Source organism: Anopheles ziemanni, chromosome 3 (genome assembly GCF_943734765.1).
Source record: "Anopheles ziemanni chromosome 3, idAnoZiCoDA_A2_x.2, whole genome shotgun sequence".
Taxonomy (NCBI): Eukaryota; Metazoa; Arthropoda; class Insecta; order Diptera; family Culicidae; genus Anopheles; species Anopheles ziemanni.
The window spans coordinates 54,420,916-54,438,729 of NC_080706.1; the positions used below are offsets into that span (position 1 = coordinate 54,420,916).

At 44.6% G+C, this 17,814-nt stretch overlaps 3 protein-coding genes across 3 annotated transcripts in view; 2 read left to right on the top strand and 1 right to left on the bottom strand.

The window, feature by feature from the left end:
• Positions 1-422: 422 nt before the first annotated feature.
• On the top strand, positions 423-11,063 carry LOC131285017 (uncharacterized). The gene is made up of 3 exons (XM_058313878.1): positions 423-10,133; positions 10,858-10,911; positions 11,013-11,063. The coding sequence occupies exons 1-3, from the start codon at positions 423-425 to the stop codon at positions 11,061-11,063; spliced, it is 9,816 nt and encodes a 3,271-aa protein (XP_058169861.1).
• Positions 11,064-13,417: 2,354 nt separating this feature from the next.
• Positions 13,418-14,047, top strand: LOC131289124 (glutathione S-transferase 2-like). Its single transcript, XM_058318328.1, has one exon. The coding sequence runs from the start codon at positions 13,418-13,420 to the stop codon at positions 14,045-14,047; it is 630 nt and encodes a 209-aa protein (XP_058174311.1).
• Positions 14,048-14,276: 229 nt separating this feature from the next.
• Positions 14,277-17,814, bottom strand: part of LOC131289121 (cadherin-89D-like) — a 38,161-nt gene continuing 34,623 nt past the window's right edge. Inside the window, exons 7-11 of the mRNA XM_058318326.1 lie at positions 16,874-17,244; positions 16,736-16,804; positions 16,472-16,675; positions 14,402-14,704; positions 14,277-14,331 (exon numbers count right to left, since the gene is read on the bottom strand). Coding sequence (XP_058174309.1) covers positions 14,277-14,331; positions 14,402-14,704; positions 16,472-16,675; positions 16,736-16,804; positions 16,874-17,244 — 1,002 coding nt within the window. The remainder of the gene's footprint in view (positions 14,332-14,401; positions 14,705-16,471; positions 16,676-16,735; positions 16,805-16,873; positions 17,245-17,814) is intronic.

A 17,814-nucleotide genomic window follows, 5' to 3' on the forward strand; every position in this document is an offset into this window, starting at 1 on the left:
TATATCAAGAAAATAACATGCAGCTAATACAAAGATGGTTATGATTGAATGCAAATTTATATAAGGTGGTTATAAAAAAAGTTAAAGCGTAAATCATGATGGACTGGTTGGGCATACTGTGCGGCATATATGCGGTAGTAAACGAAACCAACATATTGCTGTTCACCATCGCTGAAGGAGTTTTACTGAAGAAATTGCCGAAGTTGGACTGTAAAACCGTATGCGCACCCGGTACGAGTTGATTGCCTGAATTAAAAAAAAAAAAACTACTGGTAACCGCTGCGTCGGGGAACCACCAATTTGTTGGTAATACAGTTTAAGAACCGACAAGATCAACTCGTGCTGAGATGAAGTAAGTAGTAATCATTTGCCTTCAGTGAAGCAAACATCGTTCTTTGTTAAGTGATCCTACCAGTGGAACCATGGGAAGCAACGAAAAAGTTCATCAGCTCCAGCAACTGTTAGATGTATCGTATGGTGATGAAATAGTTCTCTTTCCAACCATCGTATCCGGTCAGCAAGTACTTTTGGTGAAACGCCAACGGTCGGTTCTCTGTTTTCGTCTAGTCACAGACGCAACTTCCACCGACCAGTGGGAGAAGCTGTGGTCTCAAGAGAACTTCTTCGGTGAAAATGTACGCGACGTCTATGGTTTCTTCTACGTGGATAGTTCCGGCTGGTTATTGATGAAGAATCGCAATGGCTTGCAGATTTATCGGATGGAAGGACACGAGCTGAATTTACGCCATTATTTTTCTGATGGACGGTATCGGGACCTCTACGGTTGGAATGACAGGGACACGGTGTTCCTAATGGGTCACATTTATGCAGAGAGTGGTAAAATCGGTGTTTTGAGCCGTAACAAACGAGGTACCATTAAATTCGAGCAAATGGTAGAAGGTGTCGTGCTAGAAGGTGGATCACAAGCGCTCCTGCGGTTGTCCAATGGCCCCACCCTTCCTGAGAGTTGGAAGCTCAAATCGACACGGCTTGGATTGGCGATCGTCGATGGAGGCACCAGCCAGCAATCGGCAATCATCGAGCGATCCTTGAATGGAATAATGGTGTACAAGCTCGACCCAAGTTATCAACTACAAATAATTGCGCACATAGAGGATGTGCCTTTCACTGATGCTGATGACGAGCGTATTTTATTTGGTAGTGTTTTCGGAAAGGCAACGTTCAAGGATTTACTTCATTTCAACGAGACTGGTTTGTATTTGTACAAACACGAAGGATCTAACTATCGATCGGTTTACCATGACTCGAGCTTCGGTATGAGCGAGTTCGGATGGCAAGCAGAACATTGGCGTACGGCGAACTTAGTTGATACTACTGGTGATGGACGTGACCAGTTGTGGCTTACTTCCCCTCAAGGAATTTTTGGTTTTCGCTTTACCGAGCAAGGTGTAGAGAAAATCTCCAGTTACTCTGTACACAATGACGACGTTCGTTACGCAAAGTTGATGACCGTGATCACGAAAAGAGGAAATCCTATTTTCGTTGCAGTTGGTGGACGAAAACTGTACTCCCTTGGATTTCAACCGTCAAACGAACCAACAACTAAGCCTGATGTGGATAGTACTGTTGAAGATGATACTTGCTCAGATATTGAGCCAATGTTTACTCTCCACTCGATTCCTGGTCCGATCGTGGAGGCTTCCCTGGCAGAAATGCTCGACACATCCTTGCTTCAGGAGCCAATTAATCCTATGGATGGCAGTTTAAATTTTGCCATCCCATTACTGCAAGTGGGACCACTTTTCAACCTTCAGACGTCCAAGTTGATCACCTATCAGGAGAGAGATTTCGATACTTCTATGGGACGAGGTTGGTCCCTTCAGGTGGACTGTGTTTTCATCGATCGGAGAAACAGCATCTTTGCCGAGGATCATCGTTACTACCTTATCAAGGATGGATCTTCTAAGCTCCTTACTGCCAGTCTCAGCAATGACTCTTCAGAAGAACAACCAAGATCATCGTTTACCATAGACGGAAATAATCACACAACTATTACGTTTGATCGTGTACAGAATCGGTGGTCAATAGTAGACCAGGATAATAGAGAGACCTTAACCTATGGAACGTATGATGACAAAAAGTTTATCAAAATGGACAACGGTTCGGCTGATTGGCCTTTTCCGATCGACGGAACGAAGTATCAGAACCAGGGCGGAACACTTTTGTCTTCCGTGTGGTACCTTCTCCGTCATACCGATCATGCTGGTCAATGGGTGGAATATTCCTATAAGAGTAGATCTATTACGGAAGAGTTCTTACTTGAATCGATCATAACAAGTGCAGGTGCATCACTACGGACATCATACACGGCGCAGTTTGGGAAAACTCTGTTCACTGGCTACACTATCCGCACCGCCAGCTACACCCAATCCGTGACGTTGGAGTACATCCAAACTGCTGATGTTGTGCGTTTGAGCCGCATCTCTCAGTTAAACAAGACTGTTCTCCAGTTCAACTACAACGGACCAAGTGGTGAGATGACGGAGATTACTTACCCAAACGGCTTGAAGGCTCAGTTTAAATATACGTTACTTCAAATCGAGCGGAATCTGCTTATCAATCGCTTCGAAACCTTCTCTCACCCCCGAGCTGCGTATGGTCCAGGATATTTGTTGGTCGCTGACATTACCAAACACCGACAAGTACGTCTTCACCTCAGAGATGTTCTTGGATCAGATACTATTGCGATTGCTGGATCACCCATTCCTCTACTAGGCAAATTGCCCGTCTTCAACTATGAATTATTTCCGGGAGAATCGTACTTTGCGGTGCTGCTTCACCATGATCAGAGGGCATCGGAGCTATGCCTATTTCAATCACAAGGAGACATATGGCAGGCCAACCCTACGTATCTGAAGCTGCCAAAGGATACGTCAATCCGATCCGGCCAAGATTTTCTACTAGTAGTACAATCTAAAAGGGTGACAGTAGTAGAACGGCAGAATGGAAAGTGGATAGCACAGAAACGATTCGATAACGAGCAGTCTGCTCTCATGCAATTCTTTTCCCATGGTTTCTTATCCTACACAGACCAACACCTGAAGCTGTACGTTCGACGAGCTGGTCAATGGACGCCAACGGTTCTGAATCTCCCATCGGGGTTGATTACAGAGAGCACGTCGGTGTTCGATCGTTTCGATCATCCGCCGGAATCGATTGATCACCTAAAGAAAGGCATTCTTCCAGATGCCCTGGGAATGTTCCACAACATCATAGTAGTGCGATCTTTCTATTTTGATGGATCAAAGTTATACGCGCGGCTTAACTTGCTGCACCTAAACGGCGAACATGAAGTAACCCGACGGGAAGTAGTCCGTATTCTCATCGAAGATCTTGAAACGTACACGTTCAACCCACCGGAGCAGAATGGAAACACATTCGTGCTCGCCTATCGGATTGAGAATGGTAAATTTAAACTCAAAGTGATCGAACATCGAGGAAAAATTGTGAACGAGATCGAGAAAATTAAAGAACAAATCGAAAAAGACATTCGCGACGAATCCAACGCGCCTGAGGAGAAGAAGGAACGCTATCGCCGGGAATCGCTCGAGAAGTTGAACAACGAGCTGCAAGATTTGTATCGTAATATTACCGCGCAAATCCCGTTCGCAATCGATCCATCAAAGCTCAGCATGATAATCAGCGACTCCTACATCATTACTGCCAGCCACAAGATTCTTTTCGACGGTGTAAAATGGACGAAGGAAAAGATACCACAGGAGGAATTGACAATGAGTAAAGTTTCAATCGACCTCGGAACGAAGTATCGTCTGGTTAAAATGCACCGAAATGCGACATTCAATTTATTAGGCCCAAACCAAAACGTTGAGCTTAACACCGATACACGCGATGCGAGCGATCTGTACATCCGATATCCAGGCTTTTTTGCCGTCCAAACGAACGACTCATCAGTGCAGGTGTTTGATTTCGAGCGAGGTCAATTGAACAGTCTTCCGGCAGGAGAGAAATTGGAAGCATGTAGTAACCAGCTTGCGGTAATTAGCACGCAAACAGACGGGAAGGCGCTGTTTATTTGCTCAATAAAATCCTTCGATGTTACACTACAAAACGTCATTGGACGGTACGATCTGCTTGATCGTCGAGGTCGGCAGCTGACTAATTACTATCAGTTTGATCCCCAATCTGCCAAGCCCCATGGAACGGGATTCATTCTCGGGGATGTCAAAATCACTCCAGCCAGCACAATTGGGCCATACGGCTGGTACAAGGAACATTACAATTTTGCCAACCATACGTTGAGCACCAAAACCGTGTACAACTCTAAAGGGGAGTTTGTTCAAGAGATCAACAACACGAATGGAGAACAGAACGGTTCACTTAGTGCAGACGGTGTTTTAACTGCGCGTGATGGAAAGACTGTCGTGGCTGACTTTCGTCCATTTCAAATTTCCAACGAAGTGGTGTCTTACTACGGCTTCGAACCATACGAACAAAATCGTATCGGAACCGATCGGGTATGGATATGGAAGAACGGACAGGTACTGCAGGAAGGGCGTAACCATTTCCTACGCCTCGGACCCTCCTCGTCCTTAAGTGAATCGTTCCAACCGAAAAACTTCACTGGAACGCTGGTGGTTTCCTGTTGGTTGCGGACAGCTAGTAGATCGATAGACATAAGCAATACTCTTTCGGTTACTTACGGTGGCAAAACGATAAAAGCAACAGTTCGATCATCTATAGAAGGTTGGAGGTATGCGGAGGTACTAGTGGAAGGCAATGAAGCATTTATTGTAAACATTTCGCCAGGCAACACTGGTGCATCGTTAGATGTTGACCATTTGAAAGTTAATCCGATTGAACTGGAATTGGAAGTGAACATCTATGACTTCACGACGGCCCGAAAACAATCGACGATGCACGGATCAGGTTTTATGTCGCATTACTTACGCGATGGACTTGGGAACGAAATGGGACACATCAACGAGCAAGGATCAGTCGACAGCTTTACAATCATATCTCGTTGTCACAACATCCGCATTGAAATGAAACCAGCATTGGGAGAGGTGTTAAAAGCCACTCAATCGAGCAACTATTCAGGATCATTCAAATACATTCCCCAAACGGCTGTCATAAGATTCCGGTATGGAGGAAAAATGTCTGATATAATAACTGCTAGAATAGGTTCAAGAACGTTCTCTATAGAGATCGCAGAACACGATGCTACTCTGCGCATAGAGCACCACTCTGCCAAGATTCCTCCGGTCGGTGACATGGTGGTTTTTAGTACCAGTAATCGTTATAGCATTTGGATCGATGGTCTTCTTAAACTGGAAAATCTAGCTCCCGAAACACGCTTCGATACATATGTGATCAGTAGCGCGCAGGGTCAGGTATGGGATGCAGTTCTTTTATATGACACTAGCGTGAATGTTATCTACCTCTCGGACTTTGGGATGCCGAAACAAATCTTGGAACTACACGATCCAAATGTCGTTGCACTGCAAGAAATCGTTTATGATGATCTCAATCGCCCTGCCATCAAAACGAAATGGACGATCCTTAACAGTGTCAATAGTTCGGAACTGTTTGCCTATCGTAGCAACTTCATTAAAAACGAGACTCGTGTTTGGATCGATGGTCTCATGGAAGGACCTGTCTCGGAACTCAATGCAGATTGTGCCGGCTATCCCTACAGTAGGATTTTATATCGCGATACACCGCTCGAAGAAAAAGCGGTTCAATCTCACCCTGGAAAAAAATTCGCCATTGATGGTGCCTTTGCGAAGCATTACGAAACTAATTCGAGTATAGACTTCCTGGAAAACCTTTTCCCGCAGCATGTTGGCTTCCGGTATGAATACGAACGATACCCGGATCAGTCGATTTATGTCAAGATTTTCGATAATCTGAAACGGAAGGTAGCGGAATACGTCCGCTCCAATGGTGGCGATCACCACCTGACCACCTTCCAATACGACGATTGCGACCGATTAATTCTACAATTGCCACCAGCTTATCACGAGACAGCAGATACCTTCTCTCGTACGACTCCGTTTTTCGGTGGACAATTCTCTTCCGAGCTAGCCGATCTACAGCAGTCCTGGGGAACACGATACGAGTATGATCAGAAGAGTGGTCTGATGACTCTCAAGCGAACGCCGGACACGGGTGATGTTCGGTATTTGTACACTCCAGAGGGCCTGCTGCGTTTTGTAGTGCAACCGGAAAACCGCAACGTCATGTTCTTTTCTTACACATCCGTAGGAAAACTAGCTCAAAGAGGAATGATCGATGTGGATCCGTCTGAACTGACAAAATATCTATCAAACGATTCACAGTTGCCACCATCGAAAAACTTCGCTCTGTTTAACCGAGCAGACACCGAAGTTGTCCCACAATATCGTCACAGGGTACAAAACATACAAAAGTTTTCGAACGATCGCGTCATATCCGAGTTATTGTTTTTTGATCATGAGAAACAGCTGATCTCTAGCATCCTGTACTCGAACTCGAACAGCACAGTTCCAATCGGATACAAGTATTGTAAGAGTCAAATCCAAGAGATAAAATATCCGATCGCAGTGGAGGGCAAGGTCTTCCGCCTCCGGTATGAATACGACCATCGAGGAAAGGTGATCAGCTTGGCGAATGCTGCCTCAAATGAGAAGTTTGTAGTGATGGAAAACAACAGCATGGGACTGCCAAAGTACATGATCATTCAACCAAACACTTCACACGCTTTCCGGCGCACCTTTCAGTACAACCAGCCGGGATATTTGACCAGCATTCAAGACCCCTATCTCACTGAATCGATCGACTACGTCGGCAAAGGATACGGTGGACGGGCAGTCGGAGATGGTACAGTACAGATGACTCGTTTCAATGCCACTTGGCATCAGCATAGCAAAACCGAGATACTCAAGCTAAAACCGTCCCATTTTGGCGACCGACATCGAGCAAAGATTTGCTACGACGCTTTGAAATCGTCGGGATATTTGGATACGCAGGGTCGACCTGTGAAAAGCATGTATCCCTTACTCGCACTCGACCTACCCATCGTTTGTAGGTTGGGCACAACTGGACACCTAATAGCATCGGTTCTGAATGGGGCAGGATTCCCGCTGCTTTACGGACATATGTACGACTACGGAAGTCATCGTCAGCTGATCCGTGCAAAGTATTTTCAAAATGTGGCTGAAGAACTGTACGAGCCTTTGCGAAAAGATGCGTTTGATACAATCAACGGTATCAATACGGCAAGTTCGGCAAACATTTGGAACATTCTCCACGAAGCAGGCTACATCCACAGTGACTGCGCTTCAGTTGGTCGAGTCAACTGTCAAGGTTTACCCGGCAAGTCTATCTTCCATCCAACTATAGCCAAACATCCCAACTCGGTAACGTTGGGTGGTTTGATGGCGCTTGTTATCACCAGTCGTAAGGGCTTTTCAAAAAGAATGTTCGACATACTCTGCGCCAGCTGGTATCGAGAAGATCTACCCAACGTTATTCTTGAAGCATGCAGCTCTATTTGGAAAACTCTGATCGACGAAAAATTCCTTGGCCCCGACTCCAGCTACAGCCTGCAAGCGTTAAACCCCGAGCTTCGTGATTTGTTGAGTGCATACACTCCACACCTACCAGAGATTATTGGGATGCTTTACCGCCGCCTTGCCACTTCTCTAGGACACAGTTCCGGTGATGTGCAATCGTATGAAATCGACGCCAATGGCAACCATCGGCACTTCTACACGGGCTTCAGACGATACCGGCTGGAGTATGTGAAAAATTCGAATAAGATTGCCGCCGTCCATAGACTGAACCTTGCTGAACCCGCGTCTGGTTTGGAAGAAAAACGATTTCCTATAGACCATAACGATGAAGGTAGTGTGACTCGAGCCATGCACAAGGGCATACAGCGTATCACCTACGACCCACTATACAACCGGGCGACGGAGGTGCTTCTCACCGACGGGCGGCGTCTTAAGTTCGACTACAACGTCCGTGGCCAGCGTCTTTACAAGCACGTATACGCTCGAAATGGCAAGCTCTTGCAAAAGAAATACTACGTCCGAGACGTGCAGGGTAAACCACTGATTGAGTACGAAGCAATTTATCAAGGGATCAACACCGATCAGCCGCTGGTTCGAGCAACGATCTTTCTCTACGCTGAAGATCGACTCATTGGGTTCATTCGCAACGATCAGTTCTACAGTGTGGCACTCGACCACGAGGGATCCGTGCGGTTAGTCATAAAAAATGGAGAGATTGTTGCGGCTTACGATTATCTACCTTATGGCGAGCTTCTCCGCAAGTACGGCGAGGATCCCAATGGCCAACTGGACTATCGCTTCACAGGAAAGGAATGGGACGAGGAAACTGGACTGTATGACTTCCACACGCGCTTGTACGATCCCGAACTGGGTCGATTCTACCAGATGGATCCCAAAGAACAGTATGCGAGTCCGTACATGTATGCCGGAAATTCACCCGTTTCATTGATCGATCCAGATGGCCAATATGCTATTTTGATGGTAGTGTTGGCTGCAGTTGGTGCTGCATCGGCCAACGGCTCATGGAATCCAACTAAACGGAACCTAGAAAGGGCGGTAATCGGTTTGCTTATTGGAGTTTTGATCGGGTACTGGGCACCAAATGGAATAAAAGAAGGATTCGCCTTTCTGTCCGGCTACATTGGGGCAACGGCTGCGGTCGGTGTAATGGCGGCGACTTCTATCGGTTTTGCATACATGAGCATGGCTTCTGCCAATGGAAACTGGGATCCGAGCAAGTGGGATTGGTCTTCGCCGGCCACCTGGAATGCACTGTTCATTGGTAGTCTTACCGGGGCAACACTGTTCAATGCTATCGGCGGTACACAACAAGCCTACTTGAGGTACACAGGCATTACACGTAACGCGTTCGTTATTGTAGCCACCGGCACCACGGGTGGCTTCTTCCTGTATGCTGGTAGCATGTCCAATGATGGAAACATGCAGTTCTGGCAATGGGACTGGAGCAAGCCGGGCACCGTATGGGGTGCCATAGAAGGTGCCAGTTTCGGGTTAACCGTGTCACCGAAGCTCGAGTTGGCCACGAAGCAGGTCGCAGAACGATTAAAAAATTTCAAAGAAATTGAAAAAGCCCTACAAACTGGTAATGGTAAAGTTGTTAAGGAATTACTTCAGGTCGAGGCAAAGGCATGGAGACAGATTGTTCAGGATGTCATCAATGGAGAACATGTGAAGGACGGTTTAGCGGCGGGTAAAGCTGCAGGAGCGAAAAGTGGAACAAGTTTGTTGCCAAAAATACCAGATAAACAATTGAAAGCAATCGAAGGCATTCTTATCACTGCTAAGCTAGCTGATATTTTAAAAACGAAAAAAGAACGTAGCATCGAGTACAGCAAATCAATTGTCCCGATGAGTCTGCTAAATGCCTCACACTTTCGACCAGTTTTAGCAAACGAAAGCAACAATGAACTGGATGGAATGGTTTTGCTGGTGTCGAACTCAAATAGAATTTCCCATTGGATTAACAAATTGCTGGAAAGTATTTTTATCAATTCGGAAAGTGGGTATAGCACAAAACACGAACCTAAAAGCAACAACATTCAACCTTACACGAACAACAAGCAGAGTTTCAAGCGAACCTATGAAGTTCCCAATTGTTTCTTCCGAACGTCGGATGGCACCTTCGATAGAGTTGTGTGCTATGAACAATATGGATTATCTTACGTGTTTCCACATGAAGCAAACGGGTCGATGTCATTTACGGAAGACTCCTATTCGCGATGCTACCCAATCGAATATGAAGGATCTCCTTCAGTGGTATGCTCAGGCGCAACCAGTTCATACGTGTTCACACCAAATGCGAAACCTATCAACTACCTCGACCAATTGAATGGAGCCCTTATGCTGTTGTTGGTTGCTCCTGCTGTTACGAAGACCATCGCGTCGTTCTTCAGAAAGCTACTGACGGGCAAGACGAGGAACCAAGTATCACTCCAAAATGTATCAGCTCAGGAGAAGTATCGGCTAAATAAAAAACTATCCCAGCTGTACTCTTCCGTTAGGCAATGCGGAATGAGAGCTAAAATCAGTTCGGCACATAAGTGGATGAACATCGTACTAGAAGATATTGACGAAGATGTACGAGCATTCCGGGCAAACAACGAGGCATCCCGTGAGACATACGACACCTTGATGGATCGCATCGATGCGCTTTATGAAGAGATGATAGAGATGAATGATATTGCTGCAATACTAGAGTCCGACCGTATTTTACACTCAACAAACGTTGCTTTGGACGATAAGCATTTAAACATTCCGAGAACGGATTCTATGATGTCAAACATATCTTTACGTCCGATACACAATCAAATTTTACGAGAAAGGATTTTGCAAGATTATTTTAACTAGGAAGAATAATGTATAACTTTAAGACACGTGGACCCGTGTCGTAGGTCGTTAATGAATAAGTAATCCATGTTTTGAAAATGTTTAAATATGCTTTTAATTAATGAATTTTGTCCTTATAAATTAAATTCATATCAAGACAAATGTGTAATAAATTCTAAAAAAAACAACAAACGCTCAAAGAGTTCTAGTATATGACAAATTCTTATTTAAAAATTGATGGACAGTATATGATATATTTGTTGGTTATTTGATTCGCTTCTACTGCGCTACTCTTCTTTTATTACACGTACTGAACAGATTACATCCGACGAGACTAACAGACAGACACAGAATAATATCTTGCTTCACATTCATCATAGTCTACTACATGACTATAGCCTACTCGATTGTTGAAGTTGTAATCGGAAAACTCAACACTCCTCCTCAATTACAACCGCTTCAACAATTCCCTTAGGTCAAACCTAACAACCTAGATAACTTCTTGAACTTTGTTGTTCCTAGTGGCTTGGTAAAGATGACAGCCACCATGTGTTCTGTGGGACAATAAGTGAGTTGCAACATTCCGTTTTCACACAACTCCTAATTTCTTCTACATGATGATTTTCACAGTACTATGGTCTCTGTGACCCAGGCGACGATGCCACATGTCAATGCAGTTAGCATTATGTCCGGCCGTTGCCAACAACGTTCGCTGTACATCGGTATTGAGCTGATAAAGATTTCCATTGCGTTGTCCTTTCATCAACACTTTGCCGTCTTTCTTCACAACGCAGCCATTTTTGGAAAAGTTTACTGTGCAGTTTTCATCACACAACTTGCTTACAGACAGCAGACTTCCTGACAGTGACGGCACATGATACACATGTTTCAGCCTCACAAGGATGTCCTTTTCATTTCCATTAATAGATCGAAACTTAGCAGATCCAAACCCTGCTGCAGATGTTTCCCTTCCATCAGCCAAGCTCACATTTGTGGTGTTCGCACGTATATCATCTAGTAGCGATGCGTTGCTAGTCATATGAGAAGTTGCTCCTGAATCGAAGATCCATGACGCAGAGCAATTCTCCTTTTCAGATCTAGCTCCCAAACACACTTCTACTTCTGCATTTCCATTAACCAAATGCGCCTTCTGTTTAAACGATCTGTTCACAGCTTGGTCCTCCGTCTTTTTCAGTAATCGATCCTGTTCTAGTTTCCAACAGTAGCGCCTAATATGCCCTTCTTTATTACAATAATGGCAGAGCCTTTTCTTCTGCACAGGTTGCTTCGTTTTTACAACCTTGCAAGAATGCTCTCCATTTCCATGGCCATCACGCTCGACTCTCTTCCGCCATTCATCTAGAAGCTTTCCTTTCACGAATTGTAAATTCAAATCTTCTTCTGGTCGGCTTTCTAGGGCGCTTATCAAAGTATCATACGATGCATGCAGGCTGGATAAAATAATAGCAACTAGCCAATATTCTTTCAGAGCATCTCCCATACTAGCGAGTCGGTTCGACAATTGCGTTATTTCAGCAAGATGTTCTGCCATGTTGCCATTTTCGGGCAATTGTAGACGAACCAGTTTCCTCAGAACATGGATTTTGGAGGATAGCGTGGCTCGTGCATGATGTTTCCGCAGAGCTTCCCACATTTCTCTTGCAGTTGCGGAACGGATGACGTGACACGCTTGGTTGTCGTCGATGGACAAACCAATGAAAGCTCTAGCCCTACGTCGATCAATCCTTCCTTGGTCAGCAACAACTCCAGCCGAAAACGCCAGATTTCATAATTGAAATCGTTCAACTTTTGTATCGAGAAATTCGTATCCACCATTTTCACGCTCAAGATTCTGGGCCCATAACCTGTTGGTTATTTGATTCGCTTCCACTGCGCTACTTTGCTTTTATTACACGTACTGAACAGATTACATCCGACGAGACTAACAGACAGACACAGAATAATATCTTGCTTCACATTCATCATAGTCTACTACATGACTATAGCCTACTCGATTGTTGAAGTTGTAATCGCAAAACTCAACACTCCTCCTCAATTACAACCGCTTCAACAATTCCCTTAGGTCAAACCTAACAACCTAGATAACTTCTTGAACTTTGTTGTTCCTAGTGGCTTGGTAAAGGTGACAGCCACCATGTGTTCTGTGGGACAATAAGTGAGTTGCAACATTCCGTTTTCACACAACTCCTAATTTCTTTCATATGAAATTTACGCTTGCCAGCTAAAAGAGTTCAGAGCTCGATAAAACAATCATCTTCCAAAGCTTGAAGCTATTAATTTGTTTACAATAGCTATAACATATGTCTCTTTTTTGTATACTGCGTTGCCTTGCTGGTGCGTTGTAAACTATGAATTGCAATGCTTTCATGTACGTCCTCTTCCAAAGCCCCTTTGATGTAACTGAAATAGATTTACCTAACGTAATCATAAGCAATAAGCATAAGCAAACTCAAATTGTACATATACATTATATCTAGATTATTTAAATAATGCATTGGATTTTCTAGAGTTTTTGAACTTATATTTGTGAACTACACGTATGCTGTTCAAAATCAGCTGCCAGAACGATCGTAGGACAAAGATCGTCTATCTGTGAGCAAAGAGAAAATGACAATGTTCGGAATAAACGGAAAAAGAACAATTGAAAATTCAAAATTTGAAACAACCAAGATTACTATGAAAAAATGTGATATGCAACCAAGGTGTAAACAGATGATCTTAAAACCACGGTTGCTAATGCAGAACTTCCGACTTTGCTCACCAGAGGACGCCAGTGAGGCCACCAGATGGCGCCAGGAGTTACGACCTTCAAGAACCGGTTCCGTTAACCGGTTTGCTTTGTTTTCAAAATAAACGGTTGCGGGTTTTTATTTGCCTTTGATAACATGTGACTGGCGCAAATTTTGTTAATGGTTTTAGTTGTTTTAGAGCACTTAAAGGGGAGATATGGCTATCGCCGACACGGCAGCCTATATAACGTTGCAAAACGCCTAGCAAATGCAGTTGGGTGCACGATGCTTGATCTTTACTACCTTCCCGGATCATCGCCGTGCCGGGCCGTGCTGATGGTGGCCGAAGCGATCGGTGTGCAGCTGAACCTGCGGCTTCTCGACCTGATGGCGGGCGAGCATCGGACACCCGAGTTCACCCGGCTCAACCCGCAGCGCTCCATTCCGACGCTCGTCGACGGCGACACGGTGCTGTGTGAGTCGCGTGCCATACTCCTCTACCTGTGCGACCGTTACGCTTCCGAAGAGGACACCTGCTACCCACAGGACATCCCCGATCGGGCCGCCGTCCATCAGCGGCTGTTCTTCGACGCGTGCGTGCTCTATCCCCGCTTCACGGAGTTCTATCACCCGCAGGTGTTCGGCGGGGCTCCAGCTGACGAAGCCAAGCGGCGTGCCTTCGAGCGGGCCATCACCCTTCTGGACACGTTTCTCGGCGAAAGTGAGTTCGTGGCCGGACCCAAGATGACTGTGGCCGATATCAGCATCTTTGCGACAATGACGACGGCATGTGCGCTTCGCTTTCAACTGGACCCGTTCGCCAACGTTGAGCGTTGGTACGCCAAGATGGTGGCCACGTGCCCCGGGGCGAGGCAGAACGCGGAAGGTGCGCAACAGTTCTTAACGTACAAATAAATACTAACCTCAGTTCGTTTGTATACTGTTTGTATATTTATTAGTAAAAGAGTCGATGAAGCGCTTCATTGTATTTACACAGTCTCTACCGTTCCTAGTCAACGGGTTTCGGTACAGGTCAGCTTACAAAACTAATCAACAATCGTCGTTCTGGTCATCCTTCGGCGGGTTCTCCCTTACGACTAAACTGTACAGTGTAGTAGGTCCTCCCGGGAGGGTTCCCCGATTGTCATAGGCTCGTGTTCGATGTCAGCGAGTCCTTCAGGGAGTCTTCGTAGCTGTCACTGTTGTGGGAAGGTTAAAACTCGGTCAACGGATACGTCCTGTGGTCGGGCGTCCCTGCTTGGGTCATACCTATTGTTTCCCTCGTTGCTATGCTCCGCCACGGCTTCGGTGCTGATGTTGGTCACAAACTGCCGATGGAAGTTCGGATGGAAGATGGAGCTCTTCAGGTCGGACCGGTTTATGACGGGCTGTATGTCGGCGCCGGTGATCGGTCGTGTGCTCCCGGCCGTGTTGGTGTTGTTGTTGTTGCCGCTGTTCGCTCCGAGCCCTAGCCGCGATATGCTGCTCCGAACTCGGACATCTTCCGCCGACGTGTTACTGCTTCCACCACCACCACCACCCCGTCCACCGACGGTTGGCAGGGGTATGAGGCTAAGGGTGCCAAGGGTGGCACGGTGGGGAAGATGTGGGGAGATTACGGTTAGAGGTGAGGCGAGGTTTAAGGGGCAACAATGAGGAATCGTTAGATGAGTCTTGATCGCGTCGAGTCGAAATTAAAACTAAACGCATATTATTTACAAAACAACACGGCTGATAACGGCAGTCTGTCGCGTTAGGTTAATTATGGAATTAGTCACATTAGCAGCAAACATTAATTGAATGATTGTTATAAATAAATGGTAGTAATTGTTTTTTACTTATAACTGTTTCCTTTCCTTTTCCCTTTCCATCAAAAACTCATTCTATTTTATAATGGGATTTTTAAGTTTCTAATGTGGTTGATTTGATTTCATAAGTGGTAGATCCCTTATTCGTTTTATAAAGCGTTATCTTCAGTCGGTGAAACAGAAAAAGAACCTTTTAAACTGCAATTGTTTGCTAATGCAAGAACGTGGTTGTCTCTTTTGTTTCTGATAACGAACATTCCACATGTATGGCATGAGAATTTGGACTCTTGATAGGGAACAAATAAAATTCAATACTCCAGTATAAATAAAAAGACATCGTCCGAAATTATCTATCAAACTGGTGCTACGCCAACAAATGTGCTACTGATGTTATTGTGAAGTAAACCATGGCCCAGTGGTACAAAGCTCTTCGTAGCTAATGTGGATGAATTTAATCTAGATGAAAGAAATGTGCATTGTAATATTTGTGCCCAAAATTTACACAGAGGATTGACTAGAGTTTTCTAAAAGAGTAGATATACTTAATATAAAACAAATTAGAGAGGAAATACACTATGTGCAATTGCTACAAGACCAGTATCATTTTCGTAAAATTAAAAAAGGGCTGTTACTATAATTTCTTCCAAATTTTGTAGAAAAAAGCAATGTTTCAACTTTGGCATGCCAGAAAAAAACCCATCAAACGATTGGTCCAGCAAAAGCTGGATTGACTTCAACATCTATGAAAATATACCAAATTGATCTATTCAGAACATGTAAAAGACGCGAAAGGGTTTTTACTTTTATCAAACTATACATACGTTTTGGAGATGTTGATAAATTGTCATTCTAACCTGACTGTATTTTAGTGGTCTTATAGCAATTGGAAAATCATTACATAGACTGAAGAAGCGAAAGAGAAAGCGGGTCTTGCAGTAACTGGAGGGGGTGCAGTCACTAAGAAAACGCTATTAGTTTCCACGGACATGTTAATCTTTGACGGATATTGAATGGAAAGAGTGAAAGAGTAAGTAAAAGAGTTACTAGTCGCGATGGGGATCCTTACAAGATCAAAGAAAAAACAGAATAGTACAACTTGCATTTGCTACTAGGTTTGATCAGTTTTGGTGCTGAAAAAGCTTCTTTTTAAAGCCAAGAAGGTACCTTGCGGAATGTTCACAGTAAAATTTTGATCAATTCTTGCTTTTTGTTTGTGTCATAGAATGTCGTATCACATTGCGGAGTAAAGGTAAAATCATATCAACCACAACATCCTAATGATTTAAATGTGTCTACTTCTACCGGTTCTGGTTAGTATGTTAGTTTCCTTTTTGCCTCTAAGGTAGGAACCACGTCGCGGGTGCAGTGTGAAAATTCAATATCGAGTGTATCTGTTGATGAAACCACATGAAAAACCAATGAAGATGAACGATGCATGAATGAACGATCCACGTCCGGATCGGATGATTTGTGTTTTTGTGTGCTACAGATATGTTAGATGATTTCCTCTTCGTCTGTAATTAATACTAACCGCCTGTAACGTGCGCAAGCGATGCAGAGGGCCGTCGCTGTTCCACCGGCAAATATTAGCCCTCCGATAACGACGGTTGCTAGCTCGATGCCCTTCATGCCGGCATCGAAGGAGTGCGGCTCGATGGTATTGACCGCCAGCTCCGTAAGCTCTATGATCGGGAGGTGAGGTTTCAGGTTCGACATATCCAACCGGGAGAGAGATCTACAAAAAATGGCCAAAACACGTTTATTTCCACGCTGGCGATCGAATCAATTAGTTTACCTTTGGAGTTCAGTCATTTCCACGAGCCCATTCGTTTTGCGATCGATGGCATATAGGTAAAGGTTGGTGCTACAAAACAGAACAACAACTCGTAAGCCTAAAATCTTCACGATTCCCATTTTCCTTCACGGAACTTACGCATCGTCCACTTTGGCGTTGCTTTCGAGGGCCCGTATTCGAATGTCGTAGCCTGTGGCGGTGCTGAGGCTGGAGGAGATCATCGCCAGCTGCTTCTCGATGTCCACCGGCAGCCCGGCAAGGATGAGACACACTTCCTGGTGCGCGTGCAGTACGTACACGAACACGTTCACGATGGTAGACTTGCCATCGTCGGCACCCTCGCGATCGGTCGCCTTCACGTCGAATCCGAACACCTTCTCCTTGAACGTGGCCAGCGCGTTCAGTAGCCGGATCTGGCCCGTGAGTGGATCGATGGCGAAGAGCCGTGCTGGTTCGTTTAGGAGTGAGTAGCGAACCTCTCCGTTACTGCCGGCATCATCATCGGTGGCCTACAGGACAGATATAAAATCAAAAAGAGTTCAAAAGGAGTACATGCAAGCATAGATCATTATCCTTTTTTGTTTGTTAAACATAAATAACAAGTTTTCATGTTTAAAAAACTAACATAGATCAATTTAGAACTAAAACGGAAAAAATTTGAAGCATAATTTGTTTGAGATATCTTGTTGATACCTTATGTTGAATTCTGCAATTTGCGATGCTATTCTCTGGTTCGCCACTTATCTACAAATTATTCGCCTATCTATAACTGTAAAGTGGGTTTTGGGCATTTATCATGCACCGTTTTGCTATGGTATGAGATTGGAAGATTTTTAAACCAGTTTTCTTGGAACAGAGGCCTGCATCACGGTCAGTTTTGATATTTACCTCAATTTTAACCCAGCTGATGCTGTTCATGCCAAATTACCTCAAAATTACTTTGAAAATCGACGAATAACCTTGAGTTTAATATTTACATTGTAAAGTTTGGATCTTATACTTTCTAACAAAATCTAAATCTGTCTACTGGTTTGGGCATCCGGCTTTTACGTAATGTTAGCGTTTAATTTTAAAGCGTA

What these genes read in the sequence shown, in the direction of transcription:
- LOC131289124 (XM_058318328.1), top strand. Translation starts at nt 13,418, where the DNA reads ATGCTTGATCTTTACTACCTTCCCGGATCATCGCCGTGCCGGGCCGTG.
- LOC131285017 (XM_058313878.1), top strand. Translation starts at nt 423, where the DNA reads ATGGGAAGCAACGAAAAAGTTCATCAGCTCCAGCAACTGTTAGATGTA. An exon ending in TAGAAGATATTGACGAAGAT is followed by an intron (nt 10,134 to 10,857) that starts GTACGAGCATTC and finishes CAATTCCCTTAG; the next exon opens with GTCAAACCTAACAACCTAGA. An exon ending in TTGTTGTTCCTAGTGGCTTG is followed by an intron (nt 10,912 to 11,012) that starts GTAAAGATGACA and finishes TGATTTTCACAG; the next exon opens with TACTATGGTCTCTGTGACCC.